General features: G+C 38.3%; 1 protein-coding gene across 5 annotated transcripts; it reads right to left on the bottom strand.

Moving 5' to 3' along the window:
- Positions 1–7,655: 7,655 nt before the first annotated feature.
- Positions 7,656–21,625, bottom strand: NABP1 (nucleic acid binding protein 1). 5 transcript variants are annotated; one of them, XR_004744764.3, is made up of 7 exons: positions 21,058–21,625; positions 20,650–20,788; positions 17,779–17,850; positions 16,000–16,075; positions 15,526–15,592; positions 13,474–13,918; positions 7,656–11,255 (listed from the first exon to the last, which is right to left on the bottom strand). XR_004744764.3 is itself a non-coding variant. In XM_002749575.7 (6 exons), exons 1-6 carry the CDS (start codon positions 21,146–21,148, stop codon positions 13,749–13,751), a joined length of 615 nt encoding a protein of 204 aa, XP_002749621.1. In that variant the 5' UTR covers positions 21,149–21,625; the 3' UTR covers positions 12,625–13,748. The 5 variants fall into 5 exon arrangements, 2 of the variants coding, with proteins under 2 accessions (XP_002749621.1, XP_008997370.1); XR_008482207.2 differs by having other exon boundaries at positions 7,656–11,250; XR_013519369.1 differs by having other exon boundaries at positions 21,519–21,625.
- Positions 21,626–21,803: the final 178 nt, after the last annotated feature.

Genomic DNA, 21,803 nt, shown 5'->3' with positions numbered 1-21,803 from the left:
TATTCCAGAATGATTTAGAAGACATTGGTGATCATTTCTTAGATTCATTATTTCATTAGAAGTAGCAAAATGGTGATATTATAACATTATCATTTCTTCTTAATTTATTAGCTGGAATTTCTTATAAAAATAACTTTTTCATACAAACTATTAGATTACCCTGAGGCATGGTTTTTATAAGAAAGACAATCTAAATATTCCATTATGCTTTTTATCTGTTTTCAGGATAATGAGTTTTCTGTGTGTGTTTTAAGTATAATTTTTTTTTTTTTTTTAAGACAGGGTCTTGCTCTTTTATCTAGGTTGCAAAGCAGTGGCATGAACATGGCTCACTGAAGCCTTGATCTCCTGGGCTCACAGGACCCTCTCACCTCAGCCTCCTCGGAAGCTGAAACCATAGGTATGCGCCACCACACCTAGTTAATTTTTTCTTAATTTTGTGTAGAGATGGGGTCTTGCCATGTTATCCAGGCTGGTCTCAAACTCCTAGAATCAAGGAATCCTCCCAATCAGCCTCACAAAGTGTTAAGATTACAAGCGTGAGACATCACACCTGGTGAAATATAATTTTAAACTCACAGATTTTAATATGAATTTCAATTTATTGCAATTGTTGTTTTGGTATACACAATTTCCCATCTTTGGCAAGAAATAATCCCTTCAAATTGGCTCCTAAGTCCTTGGAAATGCAGTATCTTTTAAGAGTTTCCTTTCTTTCGGGTTCAACAAGATGGTTTCAGCTCATTTCAGACATTTCTTGCCATTTCTCCAAGGAGTTCTTATTCCTTTTAGCAGAAAATTGCAAAAGAGACTATAATCCGGGTTCTAAGCAAGCTCATTACTGATTTTCAAAGAACAAGGCTAGAAAATGTGCTTCTGTAAAGGAAATACATTATGATTTTATAATAATATTTCTAATTCAAATTTGTAATTATAAATGTAATGTATTACTTTACTTAGCATCTTTGATCATATATATATATATATATAGTTTCTTGATTCCTAATATTAACAAAATTGCATGTTATTTACCCTGCAAAATATATATAATAGATTCAGAATAACAATATTAACAAATACTATTTAATATTAATAGTATTAATTGTATTTTAAATTCATTTTTATTTATTTTCAATTCGTCTTCATACCTTAAGGCATGCCCACTAAAAATGCATAGACAAATGACTGTGTTTTTAAAATACTTGAAGTAATTCTCCTTTGTGCTTTTAGGACACCAACACAATTAGTTTCATTTATTTCATTTTGCCTTTGCTTTGGATACATAGTTATGCACCTCATGACATTGCTTCGGTAAACAATGGACCACAATGAATCATGTATGCACTGGTGGTTCCATAAGACTGTAATGGAGCAGGAAAATTCCTATCACCTAGTAACATCATAACTGCAGTGACATCATAGCTGTCTTAATGGTATAGCACAACGCATTACCTATGCAAACCTATGATTAAAAAAGAAACGAACTGAGTAAACCATCATGGACCTATTTCTGAGAAGAGTGACACCTCCTCATAAAAAGCCTCAGGCAGGTCCTTCAGGAAGCATTCCAGAAGGCATTGTTATCATAGGAGATGACAGCTCCACGTATGTTATTGCCCCTTAAGACCTTCCAGTGGCACAAGATGTGGAGATGGAAGACACTGATATTAATGATCCTGACCCTGTGTATGTGTAGGCTAAAATGTGTGTGTCTTAGGTGGTTTTTTTTAAGCTTTAAAAGAAAAAAATAAATAAATAAATTTGAAAAAATTTGAAAAAGCTAATAGAATAAGAATGTAAAGAAAATATTTTTGTACAGCTGTACAATGTGCATTTTAAGCTAAGTGTTATCACAAGAGTTAAAAACTCAAAAAAAACTTTTAAAAAGTATACAAAGTACAACAGATGCTGGAGAGGATGTGGAGAAATAGGAACACTTTTACACTGTTGGTGGGAGAGTAAATTAGTTCAACCATTGTGGAAAACAGTGTGGCAATTCCTCAAGGCCTTAGAAATAGAAATTCCATTTGACCCAGCAATCCCATTACTGGGTATATATCCAAAGTACTATAAATCGTTCTACTATAAGGACACACGCACACGAATGTTCACTGCAGCACTGTTTACAATAGCAAAGACCTGGAATCAACCCAAATGCCCATCGATGATAGACTGGACTGGGAAAACGTGGCACATATACCCCATGGAATATTATGCAGCAATCTAAAATGATGAGTTTGTGTCCTTTGTAGGGACATGGATGAATCTGGAGAACATCATTCTCAGCAAACTGACACAAGAACAGAAAATGAAATACCGCATATTCTCACTTATAGGCGGGTGATGAAAAATGAGAACACATGGTCACAGGGAAGGGAGTACTCCACACTGGGGTCTATTGGGGGGAATAGGGGAGGGACAGCGCGGCGGGGGGAGCTGGGGAGGGATAGCATGGGGAGAAATGCCAAATGTGGGTGAAGGGGAGGATGGCAGCAAAACACACTGCCACGTGTGTACCTATGCAACTATCTTGCATGTTCTGCACATGTACCCCAAAACCTAAAATGCAATAAAAAAATTACAAAAATTTACAAATAAAAAAAAGTTACAGTGAGCTAATTCATTACTGAAGAAAATGATTTTTTAAATAAATGTAATATAGCCTAAATGTTTATAAATTCTACAATAGTGTAGCATAATGTCCTAGGCCTCCACATTCACTCACCACTCACTCACTGACTCTTCCAGAGCAACTTCCAACCTCTGAGCTCCATTCCTGGTAAATGTCTTATGCAAATGTACCATTTTTTGACTTGTATAGTGTGTTTTTACTGTACCTTTTCTATGTATAGATACACAAACGTTTACCATTGTGTTACAATTGCCAACAGTATTCAGTACAGCACAGTACAGTAACATGCTATACAGGTTTGTAGCTTAGGAGCAATAGCCTGTATTATACAGCATAGGTGTGTAGTAGGTGTATTCTACAGGGATAAAATTGCCTAATGGCATCATTTCTCAGAACACATGCCTGTCATTAAATGACACATCACTGTATAAGTATTTTTTTATCTTGATTATAAGTGTGCACATGTGTGTAGAATATTTACATGGTTCTAAAGTTCTAGCTACAAAACAAAGTAAATTTAGAGAAACCTAACTTCCATCTGTGTCCCCTCTCCTTCCTCTAGGAAATCATTATTAGTGGTTTCTTATTATTTCATTTCTGAAATAAAAGTAAAATACATATTTATATTCTCCCTTTATTAAATAAGAGGTAGAATATTAACTATTCTGCACCTTGTTTTTTTTTTTCACTTAACAATATATCCTAAAAATCATTGTATGGAAGTAGACAAATTTCCTACCCCTGTTGGAGCTGCTTAGTATTCCACGGCCTGCATGCACTGTAGTGTTCAACCATTCCTGAGTTGGTGGACATCTAAGTTGTTTCCAGTCTTTAGCTATTATAGGCAATGCTTCAGTGAACACGTCTTTTCATATTTGTGCCATTGTATCTTTGGTTTTGTATCAGTTAGCTTTTGCTATGTATAGCACACTACCTCAGAACTTGATGGCATAAAGCAACAATCATTCATTAGCTCAAGATTCTGTACGTCAGCAATTTTGGCAGAGCTCAGTGCTGTCCTTCTGTTGTTCTCATTCATGTGACTGAAATCAGCTGGCAGCTCAGCTGGAGCTGGATAGTCTAAGACAGACTCATCCGTGTGTCTGGTGTTAGCAGGCTATGAGCCAAAGTTTCTCAAGTGACCTCTCATCCTCCAGCAGGCTAGCTAGTACTCATTTATATGGTCTCCTGGCAGTCTCAGGGCTCCAAGCACATCAAGAGAGCCAGCTCAACACCCAAGCACTTTTCAAGCTTCTATGGGCATCAAGTTCACTATCGTCATTTTGATCAAGCAGGCCAAATGGACAAGCCCACTGTCAGTAGAAAAGAGGACTAACCAAAGACATGCATACATGCCTCCCTTCTTCCAGGGGAGGGGTACACTACCAACCATTTGCAAACCATCTACCGTGGAGAGACATTACTAAACGTGGGTGATATGGTTTGGATATTTGATATTTGTCTCCTCCAAATCTCATGTTGAAATATGATCCCCACTGTTGGAGATGTAGCCTAAGAGGAGGTGTTTGGGTCATGATAGTGGATCCCTCTTGAATGGTTTGGCACTTTCTCAGTAGCAGTGAGTTTATGTGAGAGCTGGTTGCTTAAAAGAGCCTGGTATTTCTCTTGCTCCCTCTTGTCATGTAATATACTGGCTCCTCTTCTCTTCCACCATGACCAAAAGCTTCCTGGGCCTCATCAGAGGCTGAGCAGATGCTAACAGCCATGCTTGTACAGCCTGAAGAACCATGAATAAAATATACCTCTTTTCTTTATAAATTACCCAGCCTCAGCTGTTTCTTGATAGCAATACAAAAGGACTAATACAGCAGGTGACAGGGCAAATTCAAGTGTAAAATTGCCAAATTCCCCCAGATAGAGATTATACAGTTTTGCATCCTCCGTAAGTGAATGTTTCTGTTCCAATAGTGTTACCAAGACAGTATGTTTTCTTTTTTCTTTGCTTTTTTTTTATTTTGAGATGGAGTTTCACTCTCGTCACCCAGGTTGGAGTGCAGTAGTACAATCTCGGCTCACTGTAACCTCTGCCTCCAGGTTCAAGCAATTCTCTCCTGCCTTAGCCTCCCAAGTAGCTGGGATTACAGGTGCGCACCACCACACCCAGTAACTTTTTGTATTTTTAGTGGAGACGGGGTTTCACTATGTTAGTCAGGCTGGTATCAAACTCCTGACCTCAGGTGATCCACCCGCCTTGGCCTCTCAAAGTGCTGGGATTATAGGCATGAGCCACCGCATCCAGCCAAGAGAGTATGTTTTCAAACTTTCATACTTTTTCCAATCTAAAAGTGAAGAATGGCATCTCAGTGGTATTTTAATTTACATCTTTCATTATAAGTGAATTTGAGCATCTTTTTATATACTTAAGGGCCATCTGAACTTTTTTCTGTGAGCTGTCCATATGTTTTGTCCATTTTTCCATAGTGTGTTTTGTCTTCTCTATTTTTAAAAGTTCATTTTATGTTGGGAATATTAGCTCTTTGTGATATTACACATAATTTTCTTAGTTGTCATTTTATTTTTTAACATGTAAATGTAGTCAAATTGATCAATCTTTCCTTTAATACTTCTGGACTTTAAGAAAATTTTCTTCATTCTTAATAGATTTTACACATGGTTTTTTCCTGTTTATGTGGGGGTTAGGGAGAGTATCCAGTTATCCCAATATCCAAGAGTCCATATTTTCCCTGTTGATTTGATACCACTACTACTGTACACTTAAATTTGATTAATTGGGTCTGTAATAAGTTGACATTGAAAGTATGACTAATCTCAGGTAAAAATATAGTCAAATTCCACATTTATGTTCTCCATCTTCCCCTCTGCATATACCTCTTTCAAAACTAACTCCAATTCTAGCTCCTCTATGAAGCACCGTCCAATGTCAGCAGCAGCCTCAAGGTTCACTATTGCTGAGTCATAACAGTATGGGCTTCCGTATGTTAGACTTGGTTGTCACCTAATTGTGTGATCTCATGCAAGCTACTCGGTTCTTCTCATGGGAATAACAAAACCTCCCTCTCAGCCTCATTTGTAGGAAACGCACTAGCATAGTATTTGGCATATAGTTAGTGCTCAACAAAGTGTAGGAAGCCCATTAAAGAAGTGGAAGGAGAAGATCCTTAAACAACTGAGGAGAAAGAAAAGCAAAGACCTGACATGCATATGACTCAGAAATGTGGCGTTCAATACAGAAACAACTCTGTTGGCAGTGATAACGTGTCATGTGTTTGTGTACATATGCGCACTTGCACACACACTGGGAAAGAACACATGACTAGGTTTTTTTAGTTTCACTCAGGAATGCTTCCTTGTAGACTCGGGGTGGGGGTTGGAGTGGGAGGAGGAAGGGTCTTTGCTTGACAAGTAACTTACACTCTCTGGCTATGCCAATTCCGAATGCCAACCTAGGAGGACAAAATCCTGAGAAGGCACTTCAGCTCAGTTCATGCCTTAAGAAAATCAGAGCTTAAGAATCAATATGTGCTGAAGAACTGAGCATCAACCGGTGAACACTGAAGTTCCAGGATACCCCCTCTACTCCTGGCACTCTATCTCTGAGGACTTCATATCACGCCCCACCACAGTCTTCTCTTGCTTAGAGCTGTTCAGGGCAGAGGAGTCGTGTGCCAACTCTTTTCAGCCAGTCCTTAGAAGTCACGGCCTCCTTCATTTCAGCAGTTTCTGCCCCAGATGTCAAAGATGACAGGTGTAAATCCTGATGGAAAAAAAAGAGCTGGAGCTAAGTTGAAACAGGAAAAGAATAAAGTACCAAGATCTTGGAACTACATTTAGGATACATGAGGGGGCTAAGTTTGGCTGTACTGTGGCATAGTTGAGAGTTATAAAACTTGGAGAAATCTAGAGATGACTTTGGCACGTATGAAATTTTCTTTTCAGATAAGAATGTTTTTAAAGTATCAGAAGAGTGATGGAAGCTGCGGCCATGGAAAGAGAGATTGACTGGGGAAGGCACATGAGAGGCTTTTAGAGTGACAGCAGTGTTCCGTATCTTGATAGAGGTTGTTATACAAGCCTAGTTAGGCATTTGTTAAAACTTACTAATGCACACGTAAGATTTGTACATTTCTTTGTAAATTTTACCAAAAAAACTGAAAAATACTGAAGTCTAAATAGGCATGTTGCAATATTTAGGGAAAATTGTACCGATGTCTGTAGTTAACTAAAACTGTATTAAAAATGTATTAACGGCTAGCTGGGCATGGTGACTCATGCCTGTAATGCTAGCACTTCAAGAGGCTGAGGCCGGAGGATCACCTGAGCCCAGGGGTTCAAGACCAACCTGAGGCAACATGATGAACCCCTTCTCTACCAAAAATACAATAATTAACTGGGTGTGGTGGTTCCCCGCTGTAGTCCCAGCTACTCAGGACCCTGAGGTGAAAGAATCGCCTCAACCCAGAAGGCAGAGCTTGCAATGAGCCAAGATCGCACCACTGCAGTCCAGCCTGGGTGAGAGAGAGAGAGACTCTGTCTCAAAAATAATAATAATTAAAAATGTATTAATAGGATGCACAGATATGTGATAGTGGCAAAATCTAGTGGTATGTAGATGTGTACACTAAAATTCTTTCAACATGGCTATATATTTAAAATTTTTAATAAAATCTTGGGAAGTTATCCAATACTATAGTTATCAGAAGCCAATAAATTACTCCACACCTCTGGGTGCATAGCAATCCCGAGGGCTGTCACTGGGAACAGAGAATTCCTTCCAGTGTGCCCTCTGCCTGGCTCTAAGCAAGCCACTGACCTCCTTTCCAACACAAACCTGGACCCACAAGTTCTCTGCACTTTCATCATGTTGTCCCTGCCTGACAGAGGTGAATGAAAAACACCACAGTGTACTCAGCTAGTGGGCAGAGCTTTGTAACGAAGACCCAACCCTACATGCTGTCATGGTAAATTGTCAGCATAAATGCTTTTCTGTGCCCAGAGAAGACAAGAAAAACTTGGTTTGATTGTTTAAAAAAGAACATAATTGTAATAATTCATATATATTGTTTAATATTTCAGATTTTAAATTATAGAAGATTGTTTTCTAATAATGACACGGAGAAATGAACAGTATTTTCTTATTTCCGATGCTGATGGGGAAAGTGCTTAACATTTGTTGAGCCTTAGATACAGAGCAGATATTTTGCATACATTAGGTCACACAGTCCTCCTAACAGTACGAGTACCTAGCCCCACTATCATTTTACAACGAGGTTCACAGTCTTGGAGCCAGCAAATAATAAAATCAGGACTCAACCCAAGATCTCCTCAGCCCAAAACCATGTTCTTTTTCACTGAAGCACATTCTGGCATTTAAAATAGGTTATGTTCTGCAAAGTTCTGTGAAGCTCAACATAACTACAACAGCAGCAGAGTCATTTGGCCAGGATTTTACAATTACCATTGGGTAAGGGAATAAAATTTGTAAGGGCAGTGTCATGTTCCACTTCAATTGTCTTTACCAAACCACCATTCACCAAAAGGCATTTTTAACAGGTTACACTTCTCACCAACAATATTGACAAATGTAATGAGAATACAAAACCTGGCAACCTTTCCCATATTTCCTATGGCTTTAGGGGCAGTTCAGGGTTTAATCTACTTAACTGAAATTTAATGTCAGTGTTGATTGTTCATAAACTAGTACTAAACAAATGGCCCAACTGCCCCTTAATGATTTTCCATATCTTGCTTACACTATCAGGCAAAAATTACTTTCAATGGAATAGCACTGTTTCCCCACGTGTTAAACTAAGCCAGATTTCTAAACAGACAGAAACTATGCAGTAATGACCCAGTAGATGGCACTAGTTGTACCGACTACCTTGTTTTTATTCAAGTAGCCCGGCAATAGGTCAGTTTGTTTCCTACCAGGGCTACAACCATTTAGTGAAGATTAGAAAAACATGGCGCTCAAATTACGCTTTCCATGTTAACGTGTAGAAAATATTCATTGTAGTCACCTCTCTGTATCGAACAGGACTGAGATCTTTATGTGGAAGACGAAGGGTGGTTTCTGTACGTATTTTCAAAAATATTTTTGAGCTTTCCAACTCAACTACTTTTCAATTTGGCCAGCCTTCTTTCATATAATAAAGTAGGGAACTGAGGGACAGGAGGAAGGCAGAGGAGGCCGAAAACAGGAATTTGCTGAGATGAGCAACAATAAACTCTAATTTTCAAAAACTTAGAGCAAAAAAAAAAGCATTTTATCTTGATAGGCTCAAAGAAAGTCATGTGACCTCCCTATTAATATCTGATCTTAGCATTGATGTATAATTTAATTTTATTTGAACCTAATTCAAAATTTTCAATGCCCACATCCAGAGGCCGAACTGAACCTCTTATTCTGCTTGGGGCTATACGCTTTACCCAACAATTCTGCCCTCTGGAGCCACATTAAATACAACTTGTTTTACAACCCAAAACTTCAACATGTATCAGCCTCAAAAAGGTAAAAGAAACTGAGAAAACATATGTATATAATTTCAGTACAAAGGGATAGTGCAAGGGCAGGAGGCAAGCAACTTCAGGATTTCAAGTGCCGGTCTCCCAAACGTACACTAATGTTATTAGTGCAGAGGTGCCATATGAACTTTTGACAAGTTCCGGGGAAGTCTCATGTACATGGTTTCTAAATCCATTAAGAATTTTATTCAATGTATTTAATATACACACCAAGAAACGAGACTACCCTATGCTGAGCAGCATGAATTTTGATGGAATGAAGACATAAAACACTTAAATTTCTGATTGGAAATAACAGGTTTTTTAAAATGTCACTAGCCCTTCAACAGAGGTTGAGACATATTGTGGGGGTGTGACCAGCGGTGTGTCAATAAACTCTCAAGAGACCTGTGCTCTTTTACAGGTCAACAATGATCATCCAAGCCTTGGGTTGACATGTTCGCAAAGCCTGGGGAGCAGCAATAAAACTGTTGAGTTGTTGATCAAGACTTCCCTAAAGGCTTAAACGAAATGTCCACTAGTCAAACTTCTTAAAATGTCTGTCTTCACATCACTGGTTATCTCACAGTAAAATCTTAGTATTATCTCTAGGTCTAATGTTAACATGGAAAAAAGCTGGTCATAAACCAGACTTGATTTCCCCTTTTCTTACTCTGTGATCTATACTTTGAGAAACATCAATAGATTATTTTAGTTCAGAAACTTGGAGTAATTTGGTTACAATATTTGAACTCCAAACTGAGGAAGTTCCCAGTAAAGCAAACTCTGAGACATTTCGATATAATTTAAATATACCTGAAAAGTAAAATGTTTTTCTAGCTTCTCCCTCAGGGCGTAAACCACACCATTCATAACAGTGCTATTTTCCAAAGGTCACAATTAGATTTCCTCAGAAGCATACCTAAACTGTTAATCATTACAACTCTTTTGTGAAATATGGGACTGGTTAATTACCCAGTATAATCACTGGCTGAAACCTAGGCACACAAGTTTTCAAACCCAGTGGAGGCAGCCTACCACTGTACCCCTACCCCAACCTGTACCCTTCTTACTGCCCATACTAGAGAACTATGATCTTCTTTTTCCACTAGAAATGTTCAAACTTTCATCAGGTAAGGGATAAAACAGAGAAGGAACAGAAGATCATATATGTATACATATTAGTAATAGGACAAGTAAGCTCAGTAAGGTTAGAGGGGACTTGTTTGGGGGAATTCCATGTTGGTACTGCCTCTTATCATGTTCAGTTTGCTGTTTCTAGAATGCTTTATATACATTAGAAGAACTTAAAAGTCATTCTGAGCCTAAAATGGCTTGGAGCAAATAGCCAGTATGTTACCACCACCAGAAAATGTCAGTCATTTCAGTAACTAAACTGAAATGTTAGATCTGTATGTCTTCAGACTGATGTAAAGCTTGTACCTTCTGAGAAAACATTTTAGGGCCATTTGCCTACTTTCCTATACTTTAGAAGTTCTCATATCATAAATTAGAACTTTAATCTTTTATTAACTTCCTATCTGTTTTTAGCATCTCTCCCTTGGCATTACTCAACCTAACAAATTAAACACTCATTTAAAATGCTAAATGATAAAAATACAAATGACAAATAGTACTGCACATATTGATTATCCTCAAGTTAAATGGTCATCAAAGTTAAAAGTACAAAGACTATAGGGACAAAGTATAAAGCACTGGTACACTAGGAAAAACTGAGTGTGTAAATGCCCATGGAAAGCATACTGTAGCCATCCCTGCTAAATATTATCTGGCTTTATGGATTTCATCTTTCAGTTTTGTATTAGAGCTACTTCTCCTAGAATCTGCCCAAACAAGAAGGGGCAAGCTGATCTGATAAGACTTTGATCCACCCCAGAACTGCTTTGTAGAAATGATATGGGGGACCCAATTCTGGTGGGGGATATTTTGATACTAATTGGTTTTTGTTTTCAGTAGGTGTTTAAACTTATTTCAAAGTTGATAGCTGCAAGCACCAGGAAGGAGGAAGGTAGAAAACTTTCTTCCTCTTAACTTCTTGAGGAGTGTGTTCCAGTAGGCTGGTAAGGCCAAATATTCATTATGGATTGTGACTCACTTTGCTTTGATTTTGGAGACTTCCCTTAAGAAAAAAGAAATTTGTTAATAAATGACAGAAACACAATAGTTACAATATTGAAGCAAGTGTCAATCACAAAAGTAAAAGCTTAGGTCTTTCTCTATTTAATAACATGTTAAAGCAGAGGTCCCCAACTCCTAGGTTAGTATCAACTCTGGCCTGATAGGAACAGGACCACCCAGCAGGTGAGTGGCGGGCGAGGGAGCCTTACTGCCTGAGCTCTGCCTCTGGTCAGATCAGTTAGTGGTGGCATTAGATTCTCATAGCAGCACAAACCCTATTGTGAACAGCATATGCAAGGGATCTAGGTTGCATGCTCCTTACAAGAATCCAACCAATGCCTGATGACCTGAGGTGGTAGAGTTTCACCCCAAAACCATCCCCGCATCCCATGGAAAAACTCTCTTCCAGGAAATGTCTCTGGTGTCAAAAAGGTTGGGGACCACTGTGTTAAAAGGTAACAATACTTTCATATTGAATTCTGCATTTTTTCCTACTCTTAGGGTATAAGACAACAAATATTTGACTGCTTATTATGTGTCAGAAGTCATTATAATTACTTACATGGAAATCTTAAACAACTCTAGAAGGATACTGTTACTTGTTTTCATAGTTGTGGAACCAAAGGATTAGAGGTTTCAAGTGTAATAACTCACCCAACATCACAGGTGAGGAGACAACGGGGCCAAGATTGGAAGCCCAGAACTGCATACCTGACAGTATTTTAATTTTCTAAAACTCTAAAATTTCTTCTATAAAATCACCTTTAATGCCATATGTCCCACAAATAAAGTGATAAAGTGTTGCTCCTATCTTAAATAAAACAATCATACACTAATTTGTAGTGTTTTTTAATTCTAAACATCTACCATCTTATGAAATATACTCTCTATACCAATCCTTAGATAACTTCTTTTGAGGTATTCTGTAATGTGAAAATCTTAAGAAAACATTAATCACAAAGCTGAATTAACTATAATTGTTAATATGCATATGAATAAAGGAAAAAAGATTCTATAATTTTTGTAACCCCAGTTACAAAAGTACTATAGACCATAAATAAACTTGTGAAGATTATTTGGTATTTTGTCTACCCCTTAACACTTCCCACAGTGCCTAATACATAGGGTGTACTGAAATATGTTAAGAATACACTAAATTAGAACAAACTATCTGGCACAACTTTTTATATTCAAGTGTTATCGAGTTTTCAGAAAACAAAATCTACTTAATTATTTTGTGATCTGAAGTAGGGAAAAAAACAAAGCAACAAATGCAGGGCTAAGTAACCATGAGGTTGATGCCATCACTACAACAGCCGTTAAGATGTACTGGCTCTCCACTGTAAGTCATTGAAAGAGCAAAATTTAAGTAGGTTTGTTAACATTAACACAAGTTTTATTCAAGAGATAATATTCAAAAAGAGTTAAATCCTAAGTTCTCCACCCTATGGTAAAAAGGGAAGTGGGTACCACTTATGACATGTACATAAATTCCACCTTTACATTTCTGAATAAAGCCATTTCTTAAACTTCCCCTAATAAGGCTATGTGAACCGTGTTCAGAAACTTTAACAACACACACACTAACGCCTCTCAAAGTTAGCACCCAGGATTTTTACTCCAGGCTGAGTACTAGGACTTAAGACTGCATGTTACTGTATGAATTCAATTTGACTCACCTCCAGTATGTTCACAATTATTTTTTAAAATAATCAGATCAATGTTTGTATTAACTCCCTCAAATTATACTTCAATATTTAACATGGTTTCAAAAATAAATATTCAAGGCCCCAGTTTCAATCTTCTTCCAATATAATCCACAAAGCTGATATTGATAATACATACTAGGAACACTACTCTAAAATAAACGTAGCTTTCTTTTAAAAGTACTTGTTGCAAATATAGATCACATTCTATTCCAAATTCTCATAAGAAATATGTTTCTTGGTAATACAACAAAAATTTAGGACGAGTCAGTCCTTAGAAAATCTTAATGGCAGTCACTCAATGAAGTCAATCATTCTGAGAGCCACAAACACTCAAAACTTACAGCTAGCATTGACAAGTTCTTGTGTTTTTTGATGGTTATTGCTTTAGTTGGCAATATCTGAATATAAGACAAAAGAACTGCTCCCATTAAGCCTTGTGTTAAATATTACAAAACGTACACAGAAGATAGACTCATAGAGGCTATAAAGCTGATGTCTTAAGTAACTCACCCATGAAATGGGTGCAGACTTTTTAGAGGCTATCCAACAGTCTTTTTGCTCTAAAAATAAATGACCCTACTTTTCAGTGTTCCCATTCTTCAATAGGAGACTTGAGCAGCTTAACAGTTTTGCTATAAAAACAAACCATTCTTCTTAACAAACCAAGAATACAAAAGGAAATCCAATAAAGGACATACTTTTCACAGTTAACAATAAATAAAAGTGCAATAAGTGTTCAAGTAGGGCATGTAGTATAAAAACTACATGTGAATATTGGGCCTAGGTCATCTTTTAAAGGCTCTCCGAGGGTCCCTGCCACTACTTATTGTGGTCGTCACTGTTTGATTATTAGCTGTTCCTGGTAGTTGTGGATTTCTAAGTCCCCAGCCATTGCTTCTGCCAGCATGTGAAAACTGGTGTCCCCTTGATTCAGGGCCAGTGTGAACACCATTTCCTAAAAAAGAATACAAAAATCCATCACTGTTTGCAGAAGTCCACAGTCATCTATAGAAGTACAGCTATCTTAAGTTCCAACACGTTACTAATGCTTAAAAATACTAGGTGAAGCATATACTTTTATTTTTATACTGAAACGAAACAAAACAAAGCACTCAATGTGGGCGCTGTTTTTCCAAATGCATTGCTATAGATATGTTAGTTTGATGCTGTAGTAATAGAGAGGAAAAAAGTCAACTTGGGCATCAAAATTAGAAAGAGTTAAAAAATGCCCTGCCTACACTATAAAAGAAAAACGCAAGGCTGGGCGCGGTGGCTCAAGCCTGTAATCCCAGCACTTTGGGAGGCCGAGGCAGGTGGATCACGAGGTCAGGAGATCGAGACCATCCTGGTCAACATGGTGAAACCCCGTCTCTACTAAAAAATATACAAAAAATTAGCTGGGCATGGTGGCGCGTGCCTGTAATCCCAGCTACTCAGGAGGCTGAGGCAGGAGAATTGCCTGAACCCAGGAGGCAGAGGTTGCCGTGAGCCGAGATCGCGCCATTGCACTCCAGCCTGGGTAACAAGCGCGAAACTCCGTCTCAAAAAAAAAAAAAAAAACGCAAAATAATGTTTTGAGTATTGGAATTTGGCTTAAATATGATTAATATTTCAAAACAGACAATGTTATTCTAACTTTTTAAAGGGAAAGAAAGCGTTTCCCACAATGTGATCAGCTGTGCCAAAATGTGTAGCCTTCAAGTCAAATAAAACATTAGCTGGCCAGGGGCAATTGCTCACGCCTGTAATCCCAGCACTTTGGGAGGCTGGGGCGGGTGGATCATTTGGGGTCAGGAGTTCCAGACCAGCCTGGCTCATATGGTGAAATCCCATCTCTATCAAAAACACAAAAATTAGCGGGGCGGGAGTGGCACACATCTGTAATCCCAGCTACTGAGGAAGCTGAGGCAGGAGAACTGCTTGAGCCTGGGAGGTGGAGGTTGCACTGAGCCAAGATCAGACCACTGCACTCCCGTCTAGGCGATAAGAGTCTCAAAAACAAAACAAAAACCAAAACATAAGCCATCCTAATGAACTCCAATCACAAAAGACTCCTCCTCAGATATTTAAGAAAAAAGACTTCAAAAGATCTTTAACAGGGCTACAAGGACCATGACCATGACATCTAGGGGTCATGTTAAATGACATTTGAGGGTCACTAGCCTTTAAAGGGCTCGGCTCATATTTTAAAGTAGCAGCTCCTAGTACATGAAAAATTAAAGTGAATATGACTCTAAACATAAAGGCTTTCAGTGCACCAAAATAACCAGCAATTCTGCATTTACTATAAGTACTCACTAGATTACAGAAATTTTGTAGAAATCAATTTTAGAAAAAATAACATGGTATCTCTTCACAGACATCACCAAAACTTAAGACTTCTCAATAAACTGGCTTAAGAGTCTGTCGGCTTTCTAGAAAATCAGCCATTCAGGGATTCCGTTTACTGGTAGTTCACCTTTATCACTAATTTATGCCTAAAGACGTTTTTCATCTCAATCTTTCTAACTCTCTTTAATTCTTATAGCTGATCACAAATGAAACACACAAACAAAATCTTACCCACTGGTCCAAATGTACCTGTACCCATATTACTACTCATGGAATTATTCTTCTGTTCACTCTGTGCCTAAAAAAAAGTTTGTAATTTAACCAAATGAGAATAAAAACACAATTATATTATTACAACATTATTATATCCTTTCTTTATTAAAGTTTCGGATTTTTTTAATTAACAAATTTTTAAAAGATTTTTCCTAGGTCCTTCAAGGTTAAAATGTTAAATGTTTTCCAGGCCTTTCAGAACTCTGTTACATCCTATTTCCTGAATAACTCACCACTCCCCAAAGTCCTAAATGGCATATACGTATCTAGTAAATGATAGCTCAGATAAATGTACTCACAAAACATCTAATAAAAATTACTTTATGTATTCTTTTAAAAATTCTCTTCATTATACTATCAACAGGACTAGCCTAGTCATAGAATTATAACACAGTCAAAAATTGGCCTAATCATAAAAGTATACACAATTACCCCTTTGTTCTGCTGTCCTCGATAACCTGGGTTGGGTTCACTGAAATTTGGCACTTCTGAATAAACCATACAAAATCTGAAAGAAAATAAAGAACAAATTAAATAACTTCCGAAATAAAGTAACCAACCCTTCTTTATATAACATCTCTAGCTTTTAGGACTGAAAAACTTATGTGTCAAACAAATTAAGAGCAACAAACTCACTCTTCATTTACAACAAAAACTTCCTAAACAATTATGTCCCATAAAAACATCAAATATTTGACTGTCTACAAGATATATAACATTCTATTTTGTATTTAAATTCTTTAGCGCTGAAAAAAATAAATCATATCAAAACTCAAGGACACAAAAACATCTCTGTCCTATTTTTCCACAAAAGTTGATCAAAGGAAAAATAACATGAGAGTGAACCATGTTTAGGGTTCCAGGATGGTTTCTCCAGCAGTGGTAATGGATTTGCACAGATCCATCACCCACTCCCATTCAGTTCCTCTTTTGATCAATCACTGTGGATCTGCAAAGATAATCATTTAGGGTTAAGAGTGGTTTCTAGGCAATAAATAAAAACAACAGGTTACACAGTCACCAGTTTATCCAAGGGCTTCTTGTAAGTTGGCCATATGATGTGTAGTAACATTACACAGAAGAGTTTTATTAGCTCCTCACCCTACTGAAGACAAATCAGAACCAGTTTGGGTAAATCGTAGACAGATCCTGACAAAGAGCAGTCATTAAGAAATGAGTTATCTCTAATAGTTCTTCATATAACTAACCTCTGTTATTATCAACACCTCTGTATAAATACATTAAGGTCAGGACAGAATCCCGAACCTTTCAGTAACAGACACTAAGACCTTTCCTAACACATAACCCTATTAATACTACTCAAAGTGAATCCTTACTTTTCCTCTAACAAAGGGAAAGTGTTAAACTTTTCTGATCTTTAAAACCTAGCATGATCATTTCTTTTCCTTCATTATTAACCACAGGTTCTCCAAATAAGTATTTTATTCCCTCAGTGCAAAAAAAAGTTTTCGTTTTTTTATTTGGTGCCATTTGTGGCTTCTCTCTATAAATATCTTCCAATTTGACAGGCATTAAGCAGATGGCTGAGCATTAACCAAACAGAATGGACTGATGATTTGGCTCATTGCCTATACCGTACTTTATGAATACAACCCAATGTCTAGGCTAACATGGAGGCTGAATTACCTTACACCCCTAGAGAGGATGGCTCCTCCAGGTCAGGGTGGAGATCATTACCCAGGTAGTAGTGTATGGAATCTCCCATTGCGGCTGCCTGCACCGCACCTAGACTGTGGATAAATAGAGGACTTCAGTTTTCATCGCTGCAAGTCCTTTTAACATGAGTACATATTCACCCATAACCACAGAAAAAGAAAATTTAAACTTATGGCCTGAAACTTGGTGAATCAAAGCTTTGTATTTAGTGAATCACTAGAAGAGAGAATCTACTTCAAATGGCACTTGTGACACCTAAAAATGCACATTTCTAAAGCCTTCAGGAATAGGGTTGGTCTCAACTGCAACTTCCTCAACCGCTCTTTGCCAGGAAAAATTGACACTTTCAACCATAGAAGACACTACTAACAAGTGTTAAACTTGTACACACAAAATTATTTTTTCAATTAAGCTACCAAAAACATTCAGTTTACTAGTCAAAAAAGCCAAGGAAGAGGTTTACAGTTTATACCTACCAATTATTCTGTAGATTTTATAATGTATGCGATTATACAAATGAATTTTAATACTTACTCCCCAATTTTTTGAAGTTCACCACCTCTTCCAGTATAAAGTGTCAGACATCCTTTCCACATGGATGCATACCTAGAGAGAAAATAAACGTTCTTTAGAATTATGTTTATTTTCTTCTATTTAAATCAAGTAAAACTTCACACTATATATTTTTTGCATTAAGGTGGAAGTGAAGTTCAAGCCCTCTCTGTCCACCATAGTAAATTAAATACAATAAATCTAACTTTGATAACTTGCTATTTACAAAAGAATACAAAACTTCTGTTGAATTTTAACATAATTATCTAAATTATAACAAACCCTAAAAAATAAGTCTCTTTCCAAAGCAAGCATTATTATGCCCAATGATTTAGTTAATTTTAGTCAATTAACAAAAGAAAAGCTTTTAATTGGAGAAATTAAACAGAAACTATTTTTCAGCCACAGAATATGTAAACACCCTAATGTTTTTACAGGCATTTACTGTCTAGTCAAATACTGATTTAACAGTTTTCCTTCTGCCCTCATAAAAGACACAGGATTCCTCAGCTACCAAAGATCTGGTAGAATTTTAGAGTGCTAAATAAAAAAAACTAAGGTCACAAATCTTTTACCTATCTGCCTTTCCAAACATGCAATTTTTAATACAACGTTGGCTTTGTAGTAAACAAGCTGGCAATTGTTTACTCCGACAACATTGAAAGCAGACAGCATCATTAAATAAAATAATCCCATTTATCTTTAAAAAAAGAAAAGGTAAGTTAATACTGTAAAATCAATAAAGGTTTGATTATAATGGTTCTTTGTATAACTACTATGGTAACTTCATGACTAACTTATTATACAGTTCTTTATTTTAATAAGGGTTATTTATTAAAGACACCATTCATCACTCTTAAGTTATATAAAGAGTGGCTTAGGAGACAGTGCATTAACATTTCACCTTACTAAAATAAAAATAAATGCATATTTTGAGAAAAATTTGAATGTTACAATTAAAATATTTAACATTCACTTTAAGAAATGAGAACACTGAGGTAAGTTTGTAAGATATCCTGATAAGCATGTTGATATTTGACCTAAGCATTATTTAGATGTTAGGTATGTTTTCCTTCAAAGCTACTTTTCTTAGATTCAACTAGAATTTAAGGGCCTTAGAATGGGCCAGACCCCAAGCTGAGTGTGTTATTTTAGTAAATAAGGTATAATTATTCCCATTTCACAGAAGCGGAAGCTGAAGAATGAGGTGTAGTAACTTCTCAAGTCATACTGAAGTAGTTTTCTATTTTCCTTTAAATTGTACTCCCAGGTAAAAATTTTCTCCTTAAAATTCTGTAGATACCATAACTAGTTTAATTTTCCAATAATTTTTTTGATGGAAACATCTACGACTGTGACTACAGAACATGAAATACTTGAAGTAAGATGCTGTTTTTTGGCATAAAAATACTTTAAATCATTGGATGAAAGATATTTGGGGAGCCAAAATCTCCAACTATAGTAATCAATCCTCACCATACCTCCCCAAGTAGGAATTCTCTTTTGTTTTTTATAGATGCGGAAGTTTAAAAAACATAATTACTGTCATGAGTCAGTGTATGAGAAGAAAATGTCTAAGTCCTGACTCTCACTTCCTGCTTTGATGACACTTTACCTCACTTCCTGAAGATGTTGTAAGGCCTGTAAGGTAACAACCAGGAGCTCTAAGCTCATACTCTCAGTGCTTTCCAATACTTCTGAGATTCTACTTATTAGGCCAACATCAATCTCCACCACTTTCCCTGCAGTTATGATAAATTATTACAATTTTATTGATCTCAAAAGCTCTCAAATTCTGTTTTCAAGACTCTTTTCTGACCTTTTATCTTCCTAAGATAAACATTTGGTAAATTTCTAAAAGCAATCTATTTTTAAAAAAAAAAAAAACGTAAATTTTTTTTTTTGTAAACTATTTTTTAAAGCCACCAATCTGCCAACTGACTCTTGGGTGAAGGTACCGAAGATTTCTTTCTGCCAAACATTCTCTGTGTATCCTTTTGGTTTTTGTACAATATCCACCTTACAACAGAAGACACAAGAAATCATTTTGGACAATGAGCCTTCCAGATACTGTAAACTTTCCCTCTTTCTCCAAGTACAAATTTGACATATCACAGAAAATGCTAAATCCTTTACCTATAATTCTATGTCCACATTGTCTAGGTAACATAAATAAAATACTGGCCAGGATTTCAAGTCATTAAAAATGGAGGCGGGATGGGAAACAAATGAGTGGGTAAAATAACTTATAAAAAAGAAAAAATATGGACTATAACAATCTCCTAAAAAGACTCCTTGACTCAATAGAATTAAAAATCTATGTTGGGCGTGGTGGCTCACGCCCATAATTAAAGCACTGTGGGAGGCCAAGGCCACCGATCATTTGAGGTCAGAAGTTGGGAGACCAGCCTGGCCAACATGGTAAAACCTAGTTTCTACTAAAAATACAAAACTTAGGCAGGCGTGGTGGCGTACGCCTGTAGTCCCAGCTACCAGGGAGGCTGAGGCACGAGAATCTTGAACCTGGGAAGAAGAAGCTGTAGGTGGCCCGAGATAGCACCACTGAATTCCAGCATGGAAGACAGCGAGACACTGTCTCAAAAAAAAAAAAAAAAAGAATTAAAAATCTACTTAACCGGTAAACCAGGGTGGAGGCATGGATTTCCCATCTGAAACCGACTGCCTTTCACTACAAAAGTGTGTTTCATCCTAGCGCTGTCCACCATCCAAAGTTAACACCAAAGGAGTGGCCCACATAAAAAGCGGGGAACTCCAGGGTTTGCCAAGATCCCTGGAGCCAACCAATCCCTATTGTGCAGACTGTTACGTTCCCCGACTTTTTTGCACACCTACCCTCTGGTCAACCGAATAATATCCCCTGGCTGGATAAGACCTCCGATCTCATCCCACACGGAAATAGTGATGCTGCCCGTTTTATCTGCTACTTTGCACGATCTCACTTCATGGCCGTCTTTGGTTTTGGTCACGCGTCCTGCGAGGATTTAAAAATCAAAGGGAGCGGGTGTTAGATAATGAGGACATCCAGAAAGGCTAAGTCCTTTTCCGGTGTTTTAATACATCTGGAGGGTGGGAAGTAACCAGGGCTCTCGCCTCTGGTAGGATCCGATCTCGGGAGAAGGCCACTGAAGCCACGTGGGTGGGGGAGGGGGGAGGGGAGCCCTCGACGCGTAGCGGCGGCGCCCGTGTCTCCCGCCCCAGGACGCACGGCGGGCGGTGGAGTGGGCTGCAAACCCCACTTACCTATCTCCAGGACAATAAAGACGACATTTAAGTTTTTCAGTCCGGGCTTAATATCTCTTATAAAAATAGGTGGGTCGTTGACCCTATTCATATTGGGGCAGGTGCGGCTACGGCTGCGGAGACGCGAGTGGGCAGGGCGGGGTCAAAGCTTCCCACCCTCCCGGGCCAGGGGCGAGGGCAGAGGGGCGACCTTGGGCAGGGGTAGCGAGAGAAGGGGCAGAAAGCAGTTAGTCAGGGACCGGGGAAACCAGCCCGGACGGCACTGAGCCTAAAAAAAGAAAAAGAAAAAAAAAAAAGCGCTCACAAGTTCAAAAGAAAAAAAAGGCGAACCACTCCGCACACCAACCCCGCTCCCAACCGGGCGACAGGAAGGCAAGCGTGCGAACTGCCCCGTTCTTTGCATAAAAGGAAGAAAAAAACGCAGTGAGGGGACACTTCTGCCCTGAGTCCCGCTCACTCACACGGATGCGCGCCCAGCCCGTCCCGGGCTCCGGGAAGGAACTGGCTGTGACTGCGAAACCTGAGCGGAGACAGAACCCCCGCACGCCCACCGTCCCAAACAGCGACTGACGAACGCGCCCGCGCGCCGTCTAGACCCCCGTCCGGGCCCGCCCCTTGTGATGTCACGCTGCGTCGGCACACCCGCCGCCACGCCCGCCTGGTTCGGGGGAAGGGAAGCGAAGGGGCGGGAACCTGCCGCAGCAGCCGGGGGAGCTTCCCTGCTCCTCCCGCGGGCTGTCGGCGCG

The sequence above is a fragment of the Callithrix jacchus genome, chromosome 6, assembly GCF_049354715.1.
Source record: "Callithrix jacchus isolate 240 chromosome 6, calJac240_pri, whole genome shotgun sequence".
Lineage (NCBI taxonomy): Eukaryota > Metazoa > Chordata > Mammalia > Primates > Cebidae > Callithrix > Callithrix jacchus.
The sequence above is the reverse complement of the archived record's forward strand: the minus strand, read 5'-3'. Positions and strand labels throughout refer to the sequence as shown.

Excerpts from the sequence above, each read along its gene's own strand:
- NABP1 (XM_002749575.7), bottom strand. The coding sequence starts at position 21,148 with ATGAATAGGGTCAACGACCCACCTATTTTTATAAGAGATATTAAGCCC. Across the intron at positions 17,851-20,649 it reads ATTATTCGGTTGACCAGAGG|GTATGCATCCATGTGGAAAG; the intron begins GTAGGTGTGCAA and ends TTTTCTCTCTAG. Across the intron at positions 13,919-15,525 it reads AGGTACATTTGGACCAGTGG|GAAATGGTGTTCACACTGGC; the intron begins GTAAGATTTTGT and ends ATTCTTTTTTAG.